This window comes from Carassius gibelio, chromosome B4, assembly GCF_023724105.1.
Source record: "Carassius gibelio isolate Cgi1373 ecotype wild population from Czech Republic chromosome B4, carGib1.2-hapl.c, whole genome shotgun sequence".
Taxonomy (NCBI): Eukaryota; Metazoa; Chordata; class Actinopteri; order Cypriniformes; family Cyprinidae; genus Carassius; species Carassius gibelio.
In genome coordinates this window covers 21774332-21791522 of record NC_068399.1, presented here as the reverse complement: position 1 = coordinate 21791522, position 17191 = coordinate 21774332, and the positions used below count along the sequence as shown (strand labels likewise).

Below are 17191 nucleotides of genomic sequence, written 5' to 3'. Positions count from 1 at the left end.
CCAATGTGTATACTTCCACCGTCTGCCCTAAATAAAATTGAAAATAGGATGCAGGCATGGACTTTTGCTCGAGTATGAAAACGTTAATGTATGTGTCGCTACTCGCTTATAATAATAATAGTTCCTTACATTTACATAGCGCTTTTCTAGACACTCAAAACGCTTACATAGTCAAGGGGTATCTCCTCATCCACCACCAGTGTGCAGCATCCACCTGGATGATGCGACGGCAGCCATAGTGCGCCAGAACGCCCACCACACACTAGCTTATTGGTGAAGAGGAGACAGAGTGATGAAGCCAATCAGCGGATATGGGGATTGTTAGGAGGCCATGATGGTCAGAGGCCAATGGGCGAATTTAGCCAGGATGCCGAGGTCACACCTCTACTCTTTTCGAAAGGCATCCTGGGATTTTTAATGACCACAGAGAGTCAGGACCTCGGTTTAACATCTCATCCGAAGGACGGTGCATGTTGACAGTATAGTGTCCCCATCACTACACTGGGGCGCTAGGACCCACACAAACCACAGGGTGAGCACCCCCTGCTGGCCTCACTAGCACCTCTTCCAGCAGCAACCTAGTTTTCTCAGGAGGTCTCCCATCCAGGTACTGACCAGGCTCAGCCCTGCTTAGCTTCAGTGGGCAACCGGTCTTGGGCTCCAGGGTGATATGGCTGCCGGCCAGAGTAAATGACAGACATTTAGTAAATGAGCCAGTTTGAATGGTCTTGGTATAATCTGGCAAACTGTTTACCAATCACGTTTCGCAATCGGCAAGGCAACTGTGGTACACACCACTACCAACACAAGATGGGTAACTTGCAAAGCAGCAGCACCACGCTTGCCACAATTTTTCTAAAATATTGTTAACGTGTTTAGTGAAAATGATTCGTTTAGCTTCGGATCTTTTGTCTTTTGTTTGAATCAATGATTTTGGAACACGTGACAGACTGGTCAAGTCGTGATTTCAGCAAAACTTTGTTTTGTAGTTGTAAAAATGGGCGTGGCCATTTGTAAATTACATTCGTTAACTGTCTATGATTACATGGGTCTGGTTTCCGGTCTAGTCTGTGTCCAGCTATTTTTAGCTGTACAAATCTGTTTGTTTTGCAGCTTGATATTGAAAGTGTGTCTTACATTATTTTAATGGATTATCTTAATTAGGAACACACTGGATTGTAGTGCAAACTGTTTTACCGTTTACTGCACGTTGTTATTCTCCTCGTTATTTTAGGCTCCCCGAAAAAAACAAACAAACAAACAAACAAACAAAAAAAAAAGATTTCGGGTTTCGCTCGGGTCGGGTCAGACGATCACGGGCTTGGCGGGTTCGGGTTTCAGTTTAAAGCCCGTGCAGACCTCTGCTCTAAGCCTGCTGGAACTGTAGAAACTGAAGTGCAGTTTTCCATTTGCTGGCTGACAACATGACACTTGTGACAACGTGTAGAGCGTGAATGTATCTTAAAGGTTGAACATAGCTTAAAAGTCAATGAAAGCATCTGGTTCCTACTTTTTTTGTGCAACGATGTTTCCCCCAGGTAACTCTACACAGGACAAGTGGTTTGGAGAACTGATCGAAGACTTAAAACAAGTTTGACATTTTCACATTTTTCTGTACTAGCCCAGACATGGCAGCTTGTTACAGCTTTTCATGTTAACAAAGCTCCACATGTAAAACCTTATGCCACTTAGCCTGAAACTTTTATTTTTCAAAGTTTTCTGCCTTTCATATGGAAAGACTGCATTAGACTTTTTTTATTTTATATAGACTCATAGATGATAATCTCCCATATGAAAAGATCCAAGGCAAACATATGCATTGTCTAAAAACTTTTAAAAAGATTGGATTCAGAAAAAAAAATAGTTTTAATGGAATTTCTTTGACTTACATGCATAAAACAGTACATAGTACATGGTATTCACTGATATGGTTATAGTATAACAATATCAAGTTTTTGCAGGCAAAAATATAAATTTTCCCTCCCAATAAAATCATGTAAACGTCCAACTAGAAAAGGGTGAAAACATGCAGTGAACGGTCACATAAGAATATATAGCCTAGTATAAAAGACAATTAAAATCATTAAGAACTAACTGCCATTTTGATTTGTCGTCTTTGGTTTTTAGCTTGGTGCAAACACTTAAAAATACTGTTTCAGTTACTGTAGATCCTAAACGAATAAATAGCATTTAATTGAATTAATATTCTATTGCATGTACTGTGTAATCATTTTGAGTTCCACTGTGAGCTGAGCTTATTGCTTTCATACTGAAATCACAGTAACTTTCACAGCTACAGACTTAGTCAAGTTCAAACATTCTTAGTTGTCATCTATGGTGCTGGTTTCAGGTGAACGGGACGATGCTTCCATGAAGAACTCCTCCTCTTTTAGCATGCTCTGGAGAACACATGAGGTACTGAGGTAAGAACAGGATACAGTACAGCTGGAATATTGTGTGGTTTTCTTACAGTCAGGTTGTTGATTCCTTCCGAGAATGCGCCAATCTGTTGCACGGTTCCTTCAGAGTCCTCCATCTGCACACCATCATTTAAACAATCGAACAATTACATCCAACTATGACCAGAAAACTTATTAAAAACTAGCAATTAAAATATGATTCACAATTTTAGCTCCATTGCATCCTAGTCAGTGGAATTGTCCATACCTGCTCCAGCTGATCCAAGCTGTCCTCGTAAACGCAAAGGCCTTTATTGAAACTACTGCTCTTAGGCATCTGCACATCCATGGGGCAAACATACTCTTCCATCTCCTCCTGTCGCTTCCGTCTCAATGTCCCGAAACTTCCAAATGACAGACGTCTTGGCTAAAAGGAGGAGAGAATGGTAAAGAAGAGGTAAAACGTTATCAGCATGGTGTTAAGTTAATAAACAGCTGTTTAGTTATATTCCAAATATAAGTGACATTCAGAGACCCAGAGGCAACCTTACACACAGTTACTTGCCTTGACTTTGGCTGTAGCTGTCAGGACAGTGTAATCTGGGTTTTCAAGATGCTCCTGCTTCAGCCTTTGTGCCTCTGAGCCAATCAGAAGATGGAAGTTGGTTGCAAGGTGACGTCTCAACAGAGTTTTATTTGGTGGGATGTTAAGAAGCAGAGCCATTGTCTCAACATTGAAGCGAGGCTCTAAAACCTGGGAAACGCAGGTAAAAAATAAAAATAAGAAAAAACAACTTGAATAGAAACTGATGTCTTCTGCTCCATTGCACATACCATTAGGCCTCCATGAACTCCACTTCCTCTCAGGTTGGGTGCATACTCCGCTAGATCCACTGAACGAAGCCACTCCATCACTCTGTGATTGGTCCATTGACAGATTTCTGCTGGCGTGGGATTATTCTAATCAAAGGGGAAAAAATACAGCAAAAATCAAAGTCATATTCAAAGTGACTGGCTCTTAGTGTGGTGGTATAACAGCAGGGCATGCTACCTCCGTTGGTCGGCGACGGAGGCAGCTGGGGTCATAGCAGTTGATGCGTAGCACCTGAATGGCTCTCTTAATACTGAGATGGTGAAGAACACTGCCCACTTTCAGTCCCAACAGGTCATCCTAACCAATGAGATCAAAAAAAAAGTAAACTTTAGTATTGCATTTCCGCAAAAACTGGTACCAACATTTTTTTTTCTTGGACACCATCAGAACATTACAATGATTTCTAAAGACTATAAAAATAGCTGCTAAAATTTTAGCTTGTATATATATATATATATATATATATATATATATATATATATATATATATATATATATATATATATATAAGAAAAGGTATTGTAATATTTAAATTGTAATTGACACCTACCACAGTCATATAGTGAAGCATGCGCCCATCCACTCTGCCCTCATCAAACTGAGATTTATACTGAGGTAGGCCGATGTCATCCAGCCATCCTTTGAGATAATTACAATAATAATATCAGTACTCTGACTTTGTAATAAAGTATTAATGGGTCAAATAACATTTGTAATCAACCTTATTCAGATGTCTGGCTTAAAGTGATATTACACCCTAAAAATGAAAACGTGTCATTCCAAACCCGCAAGACCTTCGTTCATCTTTGGAACACTGAAATCTGAGAGTTTACTGACCCTGCACAGACAGTAAAACAAATGACATGTTTAAGGCCCTGAAATGTATTAAGGACATTGTTAAAATAGTCCATATGACTTTAGTGGTTCAACAGTCATATTATGAAGATACAGGAATACTTTTTGTGCCTAAAGAAAAAAAAAATGTTTCAATAATATCTTACTCTTATTGAGTATTCGCCACATGTTCAGGAGAGTACCATGACTCTCAGTTGAACCACTCATGTCACATGGTCCATTTGAACAACATCTTTACTACCTTTTTTGGCACTTGAACCTTGCTGTCTATGCAGGGTCAGAAAGCTCTTGGATTTGATCAACAATATCTAAATCTGTGTTCCGAAGAGGATCCAAGGACTTACGGGTTTAGAACAAAATGAGGTTGAGTAATTATTGAAAGAATTGTATTTTGTTTCATTTAGTTAAAAAACCCTGATTGTTACTTACGAGTAACCCAGTTGTAGTCCAGTTTACCCATGGCATCTTCCTCTTCGGAGCCCAGCGACTGAAGAGCCAGCTGCAGTTTCTTTCTGTGCAGAGGATGCCGGATGCCCATGTCCTGAAGCACAGACAGAAATGTCATACACCACACAGAATAACCTAACCTTAAAGCTTAAGAAATAAAAGTATGTGCATGCATATTTGAAAATGTGACCTTTTCCAAATCATGCGGAGACGCCTTTAATAATGTCTGCCCAGAGCTGATGCACTGCTGAGCTTGATTTACATACAAGTCCAGTCCCTGGTTCTGCAGCCAAACGCACACCTGCTCTTTACTCCAGCGTGAAAATGGGCTGTCCAGCTCACTGACAGTGACATTTACAACATTACATGTTGAAGTGCATGAAAAAAAATTGAAACGAAAGAACTCTTAAAAAACAAACTGTATGTACTTGTTATTGCTTCGCTGCATATCACGTGACCAGCCCAGTCTGGGTCCCGCTGTGGCTCGAACTCCCCCTCTCCGAAACGCTGACTCGGGAGAATCGTCCAGGTCGTCAGAGGTGGACTGACTTCTCTTCATTCTGATGCAGGGATTATAATAGTTAATATCTGCATTTTAATAGACACTGGAGTTTAGTAGTAATATATTAAAACACATTAAAAAGACCTTCCAAATAACTTCATGATCCCCTTTGATTTCTTCTTTCCTTCGGGCGAGTATGTCTCTAATGCTTTCGGCTTCTGAGTTTGCAACCCGGCCAAATCCAAGTGCTCAGTCCCCTTACGCTCTCCTTCAACTGCCAAGCCAATATGTAATCAATAATTCATTAATAGGATAAATCATCCAAGATTCCAAAACTGCCAAGAAATATGCATACTTCATGTTCATTAAGGACAAACTTTTGCAGTTTTTAAAATACAAAATGTTTTTCAGAAAGTGTTTGGTCTCACTCACTCAGATTGGGAGCGGTGCTTGACATCTTGTTGCCTCTGATCTTAAAAAAGCCACGTCCGAAAGAGGAACGCGTTTTTTTAGAGCCAAAATTCTCAGTCGGGGAGATGGACGGAGAGCCTCCATTTTTACTGGCTTCATCCTAAAATATTACAAGCAAATTGCAGTTCTTGGTTGAAGATATTTCAGTTTTTGATTTGCCAAATGATTGGATCTTAACAGTTCTAATTAAAAACAAATTAGATGCTTCTTTATTAGCATCATTTATAATTATATGTTTCCAGTGCAGCTATGATGTTGTTTTATTATAAAGAGAGCTCAGGTTGATCTAATTGTACAATGACTAGTAAAGGGTGGTGTGAAATGCTGTAGGGGGAGCCACTGTGCTTACATGAAAACATTACTGTGTTCAAGCTGTGTTTTTAACCAACATGGGGTGACTGAACCCTACATTTGCGAATCTCGAACCTTTTTACAGGATCTTATTAACATATCTAATTCATAATTTCTCATATAGATTAAGTTGGTACCTCATTATTGCTTGTCAAACGAGACCTTTCAGGCTGCTGTACTTCAGAGACACTGAAAAGCATAAGGAAGAAATCAAAACGATCAGAATTTTAATAATGTAATTATAAATTGTAATAAAATTTTGCAATAAAACCACAAATCCCTGATAATGGAAGAAATTATGAATTTTTAAATTAAATGTATTAATTTTACAATTCTTGTGTTTACCTTAATTTCGTAAAACAATGTTACATTTTAAAGCCCATTTTGTACTCTGTTCATGGAAAGTGCCTGAAAATAATAGTCAGTTTGATCTATTTTTTCAATTTCAACTTTGCTCCCCAACCATGGAAAATACTTGAACGTCAATATATCTTTTGTATGAACGGTTTAAATAAATGTCTGCAGTAAGTAAACAGACCTGTCGGTGGTCTCAGCTGCAGGTTTGTGTGTGGTCACTTCAGGGAGCAGCTCTGAACATGGAATGAGCTGAGGCTGTGTGAGACACAACAACAATAACACTGATGGACGCGAGTATGCAGGAGATCAGCAGTGAGAAACTATTTTCCCTCAGGAGTCAGATTTCAAAGGACAAGAGCAGGCAGTGACCGCTCTGAAATGACCTGAAAATCACAGGATGCTGCTCCCAAACAAAAACAACAGAGACGTTCCCCGTCAACAAAAAGGTTATGGTTAAATTGTTATTCTCTGTCAGACCATCACAATGAAAATACTGCAAGGAGGGGGTCTAAAAGGAAGTCTGAGGAACATCCTGTGTACATAAACCATGTGTGTGTGTGTGAGTGAGTAAGACCCTTCATACTTCATCGGTTTCCTCTGTGCCTCCTGTGGAGACCATCTCGGTGTCACACAGCCCTTCTCTTGTGTCCTCATCCCTGGTTTGGTCTGGGAAAACAGCATAAGTCATAAGACAGGATAAATCAGCCAAGCTATTAGACTGGGAATCAGACAAAAGCTTTTTGGGAAATATTCTTGGGATCAAAATAATCTTTTTCCTAATGTCATAAAGACAAAAACAAAAACAGACACAAGTGGTAATGATTAAGCAATGCATGTCGTTCATAATATTAATGAAATCAAGTTACTTGTACATGTAGAGAACTGCTAAAGATCAGTGGTTTTATATTATAACAGAATGTATAGAAATAGAAAAGCTCACATACTATTCTCAGAGATTTTTCAACAGCTTTCAATTTTGTGTCTAGGAGATATTGTTTTTAATTGTTTACAGCGTGCCCTTGCAATATGAGCGTTCTTTTTTTCCTCAAAAGGAAATAATAAACTGAAGACATAAAAATGTGCCAAGGACATCTCACCTTTTGATGCCTGCACGGACGACACCATATCCTGCACTCGCTTGAAACGGATCAGAGACTGCTGCAGCTCTTTTATCTTCAAATCCTAAAACGATTCAGATTAAAACTATGTAAAACTGATTATCATATGAAATACAGATTAATAATTAAACTAAAAAATGTTTTAAATACTTTTTACACAATACAAATGCATGTATTATTTGTAATATTATATATACACAAATATTCTTATTCTTATTTAAATATATACACAAACACAGTAATATTGTAAAATATGTAAAATAGTACATTTAGACCAAAATAACTTTGATTTGAAATCAAATTTGTGGAAGCTTTTGGTAAATTTAATGCACACTTGCTGAATAAAAGTATCATATCAAAAGTCCTTTTGACTGGTTCTGTCTACATTATATATATTCTACATGTATAAATCTATGTAAAAACTGTTTACGCAAAGATTACGGAGATGGTTTAATTGGAAACCAAAGTATGTGAAATAATGTGTGTGCTGGTAGGTGGTTGATGTGATCATCACAACAAAATAGCAGGACATCGTATTGTTTACCTTCTCTTCATTAGCTGCCTTCAAAGACTCAACAGCACTCCTCATTCTCTGCACCTCCATGTCTGAACACACAAAACAACTCCAGAAATAATATCTTATGGCACACAACAGCTAAACATTTCAGAACAAGACTGGGGCTTTTGATACATTTTTATGTCTCTGGAATCATTCAAATAAACACCCCAGAAACTGCATACTCGTCATTTTGGAAGTCAAGATGATTCGCAGTCAAGAATAAATATTGTGAGACAATTCATGCACATCTAGCAAATCGGAGTTATAAGAGAAGGGGAGTCTGGAGTCAAAACCAGGTCACCATCAATCAAAAAGCATGTCTAGACGCGTAATACAAACCTTCATATTCCTCATACATTCCAACAGTTTTTCTGGAGCTTACAGTGTGCTGGGATAGTTTCTCCTTTATAACGCATAAATGTTTTTGTTCCTGTGTCATACATTTAAGAGAGGATTTAATAGCTGCATAATGTGTCTGTGCAAGACTCCCTTTAGATTTAGACTCCAAGTCTACAACTAGTTACGTTTTCCACTCATCCACCATATTTATGCCAATCAGCGTAAATAATGATGTTAAATACAAAAACACACATATACATATATACATATACATATATATATATATATATATATATATACAAAAACATTGATGATTGAATTTTTTACAGATCACAAAGTAGAGTAAACTAGATCAAATTTCACATTTAAGCATAATTCACCTTTTTCACCTTCCTGTACATTATTACATTATTTTAAATTTGATTTTGCATCTCCTCTAGTTACATTTCAAATTGACTTTGGCATGTTGTTGCTAAAGCCGAATGTTCATATGTTACCTTTCTCTCTGCTTTGTGACTGTTCTGTGTTTGGGGTTTCTGACATGGTCTGGTCCTGAAATCTTCTAAGTGCCTGTTCTCTCTCCTCCAACTGCTTTTGTAGCGATATCAATTCCTCCTGACCAATAAAAACCACAATTAATGCTCCCAGGACATTCCAGAACTAAAAATAAGCTCACCATGTGCCAACCCCAAATTTACTTATCTGCAAAATACAGCATTATCAAAAATACAATGGGAAATGTAATTTCAAGTTATGCAAGAAACCAAACTGAGTGGCAGAAATGCAAAACAAATAAAAATAAAATTAGGAGTAAGGGACATGATTTTTAATGAATCTTTTCAGCTATTTGAATTTGTTCTGCTTTGAGCATGTGGATAAGTTCATTAGCTTGGCACATTCCAGTGGCTAGTCGTGAAGGTTAGGGGTGAACTTTACAAGGATTTCTCAGTGATTCATATACAAGTGCTTGCTGTAACACTTCACTGCTGTTAATCTTATGTTGTGTAATTATGACCTGACCATGAGGCTCTCGTACTTTGGTAGAGTTAAGACTTCTGTCATACTCTTGTCTCTCGTCCTCCATAGAAGTCAACTGAAGGCGCATGTCTTTTACATCCTGATAAAAACCCTAAGGAGAAAGACCATGATATCTAGAAGTCAAAGAGTCAAAAATAATTTTGTGACTTGTAATGCTAAATGCTTTGAGTTTTGTTGGATGAGAAGGCCATCAAAGACACTTACAAAGTGGAAAAAACATTGAAACTGAGAACTTAAAATTATACTAAAATGAAATCTATATTTTCATCTAACACAGAGGAAACCTAGCCCATTCTTTTGGTCCACTGTGGATTTCTGGTTTCTGAAAGTGAAACTCCCTTTCGGGCTCATGCAAGTGAGAGAAAGCTGAATGGGTCCAGTATAGTCTGGACTCAAACGGGGCAAAACAAGCTTTATAACAGGAAATGGCTCTGGCACTCTGTGTTTTGCTCTCACCCTCTGCTGGATAAAGCTGGGGGCTTAAGCAGCAATGAATGTCACTATGGAAACCACAGGGTGGTCAAACCATAATAGCCAGGTTTAATTTCATTAAATTGTCAGTATAGTTAATTCTGTTCTGCATTTAGAGCACTTTTAAGGTTCTGATTAATGACTGGAGACAGTAATTTATTAGGTTTGTGGGACTCTGTGCCCTGTGAAATTTCTCAGTGTTGATAGTGCAAACATGTGCTCCTTACCTCACTTTCTCTGCAATCCCCCTCTGTAGCAGCTAGCTTTAGTTTGAGACTTGATACCTCGGTCTGTAGTTCCAGTTTCTCCATCTCTAAAGCACTTCTGCTAAGCAGTTCCTACACACAATTTACATATTCGTTTTCATTTTTTGGAAATCTATTCCTTTAATACTGACCACTCTTACAACAACGTGTCTTAAATGCCTTGCACTTCTGTTATTGCACATAAGCCTTTAAAAGAGATCGCACACCTGCTGTAGTAACTCTTCTGTAGCATTCAGTTTCATTTGGTGTTCCTCAAGGCTCGAGTCTAGGTCCTTTATTTTTTCTCCTTGAACTTCCACCTGGTCTGTCAGAACACTTACCTGGTGGATCAGAGTGGATACTAACTGAGTTGTGTGTGATGTGTGACATTTAGAAACTACAATTGCTGCATTCAAACTGACAGATAATAGGAAAACAGAGGCACACAACTTCATATCTGACAAGAAAATCCCACAAAGCCTCTCGACTTGATTTTGACAACTCACCTGGAGCACTAGACATTCTTTGTCACTTTCCAAGCGAGAGAGTCGCTCCTGGTAAACCAAATCCCCTGCTGGAGATCCATGGCCATTGGTCTAAAAACATAAATCAACAAATTATTACATGCATTTGTATTCTACGTGAAACATACATGAAAACACATTTCCAAATAGACACACCAGATTTACTGGTTGTGTGGTGTGGCAACAAAATGCAGTGAAATGAACTGAAATGACCATATTCAGTCAAATGCCAGTGGGACCTGAAAAAGAAAAATCACATGCTGCCATCAGTGAGTCATGTGAGGTTCGTGCAGATGATACTCTGCTATATGAGATGCATGTGAACGTTTCCAGGAGTGGAAATTTCACAAAGCAAGCATGCTTCAGGTTAAATATGGAAAAAGGGGATGGGGAGTTTAAATGTTTCTAATCCAGAAGAATCATGACTAGAGTTAAGGATGGAAAACGCAAAGGGAGAAAATCTTATGTCAGACTTACAGATAAATATATTAAAAGGAAAACAATCAATAGTATTTTCCTCCAGAATAATTTTTGCATCAAACAGCTTAAAAATCTTCAGCCAAAAACGCTAATATTATTTTAAAATAAACTTTATTGAAAGCTTCCAATTTAAGCCCACCAATTGTTGTCTAATGAAAACCCACCAGTCGGCTGTGTAGCCACTCCATCAGACCCTCAGCTGTGGTTTCGGACACCTGGGTGCGCAGACTCTCCTTTTCCTCAGGATCCATCAAGTCCAATGCACCCCTCAGGTCCTCCAAGAGATGCAGCACCCGAAGGCTGCCCAGGAATGGTGAAGTTGGTGACTGACAATCAAAGAGGCCATTGGTGTAATTCATAGCCTTAGAACCTGAGGAAAGTGCAGGAATGAGGATCAGTGAAAAAATTTGGGGAGGAGTCAAAATTACTGGGTTCCATGCACAATTAATTAGACTGTTATATAGTGCACAAACTGAATAGACTAATTCTATTGTTATATTTGTGTCTTTTTTTTTTTATCTGTGTGACCGTGAGGTTGTATTTCCTAAAAATAAACAGAAAATGAGAGTGAGTAAATGACTGAAATTATTTAATTTTAAACTGAATTCTTGTGTAAATTCATTTTAAATCTGCTTTGTTTTGCTGTAGCTACTTTCAGCACTTTCCAAAACCAAACACAGGTCGGATGACTGTGACCACAGTGCTCGGGTGGCTTACTGTCAGATGATGTAAACAGTGGGACGTCCACTTCCATAATTACAGAGTGAATGGAAAAGCATAACCTTCAAGAGATTCACTCTTGCTTCAGGCGAAGACATTCACTTTTCTCTGATGCAGCCCTGATGTTTCCAGAGATGGACAATATTGTGGTCGCATACTGAATAAGCATTAGATTTCATCAGTGCTGAAATAGTGGAAAAGCCTTGTAATGTCGCTCACTGCGCATACTCTCAGTTCTCACAAATCTGCAGAAACACTCACAGTGCAGATTTATTCTCCTTGCAAGTTTACATACGTGCATCGACCCTAAAAATTCTTTCAAATAATTTGTGTCTTTTAATTTTAATAAATGACTACACTGTTGATGACTGTGTAAAGCTGCAGCACGTCCTGATTTTGCCAAGTTCGATGTGTTCCTAGGTCAACATATTTTGTTGACCCTGGAACAACATTGTACTCCAAAAATACATTCTTAACCATATCCCTACACCTAAACCTAACCTTAACCATGAGTAATCTATAAAATCATAGGAAATGATAGATGAATGACACTGATGTACAAGCACCAAACACTGATTTTAAGCGTAAACTTCACAAAATCTATAAACTGGTTCTTCAAATCTGATTGGTTAATCACAATGTTGTTCCAGGGTCAACAACGATGTTGTCCCAGGAACATGTCTCACTTGGTAAAATCAGGTTCTGCAAAGCTGCAAATGAAAGAAAAGAGGAGAAAGAATCTTTTTTTGTACATAGTATTTTTCATGATTTAGTTGTACCTGCGATGATGCCATCCATCTGCTCCAGAGCAGCTGCCAACATGTCACTCGCATCACACATCATGATCAGCTTTCTTGAAACCTGCAAATGTAACATTTAATGGTAAACAAGGACATTACGCTATAAAAAACAAAAAAAAATCTGATGTTTGATGTTCTCTCTCCTGTCTGGCACTAGTACGAGGCGTTTCTGTCAAATCATGCAGAATGGGAGGACTCATGTGTGGGATAATTGCATGATTCTCCCAGGATTTTTCTCCACTTTGCGTTGGAATGCTTGGAATTCCAGACTTTCAAAACAAAGTCCCACAGGAGATCAGTCATGTCCAGCCTGTTACTGCCACTGGCCTACAGCTTGACAGAAGATTGCCTTCTCCACCCACCTGGTTGGATCCCTGAATTAATCTTTTAATTACCATTTCAAAATTAATTTACATTAGCAAGGCAAATTAGATCTAATAGACAGCTACGCCGCACTTATGAACACGTCAAAACAGGCATGAGCAGCTGCTCAAATTTGTTTACAAAAAAATCATATCACTTCTTTTAAGGTATCGAAGACAGTGTAACTCAACTAAAAATAAACTATTAAACTATTTTTCCAGAATTCAAATAAAGCTGAAATAAATTCAAATTTAGCAACGAAACTAAGATTTAACAGAGCTAAATATAAAAATAATTTAGCCTACTAAATATAAAACAAAAAAGGTTAATTATACTAAAAGGGAAATTAGAAATAAAACCATACAAAATATTTCTTTATATTCTACAAATATTAAGAAATAATACTAAAATAACACTGAAGTAGGATGAAGGCCAAACAAAATGTTTTGATTTACAATGTATTTTTACATTTAACAATAATGTTTCAAATTCTAATAAATGTTCACTTTATGAATAATTTAACTTGTAATCCAAGGAATGTGAAAACAGCATACATTGGTTTCAAGATATGTTATTAGTAAATCCAACCTTTTTAATAGTTCAGTTACATTAATGCAAACTACAAATATCAATATAAAAATATAATAGGGAAAATAGGTGAAAAAATACAAACAACTAGTAAACCATATTGATCCATCACAATTATAGGACTACACTGGTCACAATTACAAGCCAAAACAGGGGGGTACCCTACTTATTTACAGACTGCAAGAGAGCTGGAACTCTCAACAACTAACACAGAGGTCTTTGTTTGTCCATTTACCACCAACCCTGAGAGAAAAAGCACAAGCTACATTCTCATTCTAACATGAACCTTCAATTATGACCTTATCTGATCAACGAGGACCGCAGAAAGAGCAAGCCAGCCCATGTCACTTCGCAGTTCTTATGTAGCAAGAGGAGCAGACCAAGGTTTTGTTTATGCACATTAGATTTTGTAGGGTCAATGAATCCTTTGTATACAACACTTGTTCCAAGCAAATAAAAGCTGTTTTAGATCCCAATGACCAAATCAAGCTGCTGACCGCAAAACATCAACCAAATACTCACCGAAACTTCAATGATGAATCAAAGTGCTAAAATGAGTTACAATCGACTGGATTTGACATTCAGATCCATTACCACCTGTAGAAACACTGGCCAAAGTGGAGGTTCGCCCAGCTTGAAATCCACAGCTTTTCCAGTTACTTTTGGCAAAAAAAATAAAAATAATTCTCCACATCCCTGGAGAGAAAAGGAGCTGTATTTAGTCAGCTGCCTGCATCACTTCCTATGGGGAAGCCCTGGATATCTGGCAGTTTCTCCAAATAGTGCAAGTAGAAAGTCTGAGTGTGAATATTTGCTTACATCAGAAAAGAGTTCATTGGGGATGTTATTTGACCAGTTTAAGATTATGAAATCAGATATCAATTATATGACTCTCAGATGCTTTATACAATATTCGAACCGTTTAATATGAAGTCAGAAACAAAATATATGACTCTCAGATCCTTCATACCATATATGATTGTATGTGTGTGGGTATACACACACTTCAAGCCTGCATGGGAGCAATTTAGGGTTATATATATATATATATATATTTTTTTTTTTTTTTTTTTTCATACATATATATATATATATCTCCACTCTGACGAGAGCCAGCTCTGATCGGTTCTTTTCACAGATATTTTGATTTTCCATTTCACAAAGCCTGGACGGAAAATCATGGATAAAAGCGAGCCCCTTGTGATAGTGTCGAGTGATCTTTGGCTCCAAGTACACTTTTGAACAATACTTTCCAACAGTAGTAAACGCAACAGATTTTAATCAGTCGCAAATGGACTGAGGAATTACATTTCCAAACGGAAAGAGCCGAAAAAGCAGTCGGGTTGACTTAATTGGCCTTGTATTTTCTCTCAGCCAGAGGCCCTGTGTGTACCATGCACCAATCGCTCCGTGACCCAAATGACCAGCTTCATCACGAACCTCCCCCTTCTCCCAGATTCCTGAAAAACTCCTCCAGATGTGTGCTCCCTCTCACATACCTTCACAATCAGCACTTCCTCCAAACATAGATATCGTACAGCCCCCCCTCAGGCCAAAGCCCTGTCAAACCCTTGTGCAAATTAATTCAGTTGTTTTACTAGTAAATATACAATTAATCAGCAGATTGCAGATTGCCTTAAACGGTTGTTAACCAAAGCACTGTGGGAGGGACGGTGGTGACTAGCTGGCTTGGTTCCCAGACAGGCCTACCAGTACAAAGGTAGAAGTCTTTTTGGTTTATTTTCAGACTCTGACGTTGGCCAGATGTGGAGATAGGGGATGGAGTGGGGGTAGTCTGAAAGAAAAACAACCCACTGCCCGTGCCGTTATCCAGGCTGAGCCTCGTCCCAAATACACCCAATCCCTCAGACGGATTGTGCTACTGAGCTATACGCTATACAAACACACAGATGTGACACACATGTGGCCTCCAGCATTAAAACAAGCTCCTAGTGGCAAAGTCCTATCCGCTACTAATCATTGAGCTGGATACTGGAGTGTGCAAATTCAGAATTCAACACAGAAATTTTTGCATAGCTTTAAGTTCTTGAATGAAAGTAAAAGCATATTTTGTATCACCTGGTTTGATAAAGTGCATTTGAGCACCATTCTTCTTAAAGAGGAGTGAGCTGTCAGTCGATAAAGACCAGAGACACATCACTCCCCATACATCAGTGTTTCCCAACCATTTATGTCTAACGTACGCCCACAGACCCTTCAGTAAAGCCCTTAACTGACACAATCCAAAAATGTTTGCTTATTCACTGTGGGATTATTTAGCATTATCACAATTATAATGGGACGAAAAACCCATCCAACAAAATGTACAAAACTTTAAACATACTACAAAAGTGCAGAAATGAAACATGTTGCATGATTAAAAACATCCTATGATTGCTAGAGTTCTCCTTTTATCCCAATCACATCAAAGTTACATAAACATCATTAAAATTTCAAAAACAAATGGCTGCATTGCTAATGCTTTGATTCTGTAATTTGTAGCTCGTCTGTGGTTTGCTGAAATCAATACAAGGAAACATGTGGAGGACAAGATAGGAAACATCTGACACACACTTCAAGCCTGCATGGGAGCAATTTAGGGTCTTATATTGAAGAATTAAAGGAAAAAAAAGCCCTGATGTCATAGCTGACCTTTTCCCACTGTGAAAGGCCACAGTTCCACCCTGGAAGTTACAGTAAACACATGATATACTTACACGCTCCAGGTTTATAGGCTTGACAGCACCAGGTTAAGACAGACCTTTCACTTTATTGTGTGAAAAAAAAATGACCAACTTCATGAGTAACTTCAGATTTATTCATTCACATAACCAAAAGTCACACCCACAAGCAAATTCAGCTTCCACAAATCCACAAAAAAATAACTGATATTGTCCAACAAAAATACACATTAACAAGTTAAAAAAATAATAAAGTTACTGTAGCTCATGTCCTAAAAGAGCATAGAGCTCTAATTAATCTGAACGTAACATGTATGGATGTTGTACAAATAGGCTACATTCCTAAAATGTTACATTCATTTAAAATCTTTGAAGTGTATAAAAGTGTAGTTATGAAAAAGGGCAAAGAATGAGTGAACACAAGACAAAAAATAAATAATTAAAAAAAAAACATAGAAACGTAATTCTACGCATCTTAAAACGCTAAACGACCATCAGGTGCGACACAGATGAAGCACATTATTATTGTTTACTCAGTTTATCGTAAATGGCTTACCTTCTAATGTAATGAGAGTCCTATCGTTATTCGAAATGATAAACTTCCTTCAGCAGACGCGTGTGTCCAAAATCAACAGATATTCCCGAGCGTCTCTCATATTAATGTTTCTAATGAAGTTGAACGCGTCTCTGAGAGCAGCGGCGGATCTTTCGGACTTAAAGTTGAGAACTCTGCGCCCAAGTGCGCATGCGCGTGCCAGACCAGTCACAACCACAAAACTATCTAACATCATCAATTACCTCCACAGAAGACTATAAGTAAAAACTTAGATTTTTTACATACGTGAGACTTCAGTTTTCTGTTAAAGACAGATAACAATGCGATAAAATGATACCTACACAGAAATATAATTAGTGGAAGAAAATAAAAAAGAGGGCTTCGTCCAAGTAATTGGTCAGGCATGATTCAGAAACAATAGTCATCTAATTAAACTATTCACTATCTTTTTTC

General features: G+C 38.0%; 1 protein-coding gene across 1 annotated transcript; it reads right to left on the bottom strand.

Annotated features, from left to right (window-relative positions):
- Positions 1-1847: 1847 nt before the first annotated feature.
- On the bottom strand, positions 1848-16938 carry LOC127956728 (liprin-beta-1). The gene is made up of 25 exons (XM_052554895.1): positions 16739-16938; positions 12530-12611; positions 11195-11400; positions 10533-10622; positions 10254-10367; positions 10009-10119; positions 9309-9401; positions 8770-8887; positions 7919-7980; positions 7354-7438; positions 6840-6922; positions 6438-6511; positions 6037-6088; positions 5510-5648; positions 5222-5351; positions 5004-5135; positions 4766-4916; positions 4558-4669; positions 3824-3912; positions 3451-3570; positions 3234-3359; positions 2965-3153; positions 2668-2826; positions 2471-2536; positions 1848-2399 (listed from the first exon to the last, which is right to left on the bottom strand). Exons 2-25 carry the CDS (start codon positions 12591-12593, stop codon positions 2322-2324), a joined length of 2643 nt encoding a protein of 880 aa, XP_052410855.1. The 5' UTR covers positions 12594-12611; positions 16739-16938; the 3' UTR covers positions 1848-2321.
- Positions 16939-17191: the final 253 nt, after the last annotated feature.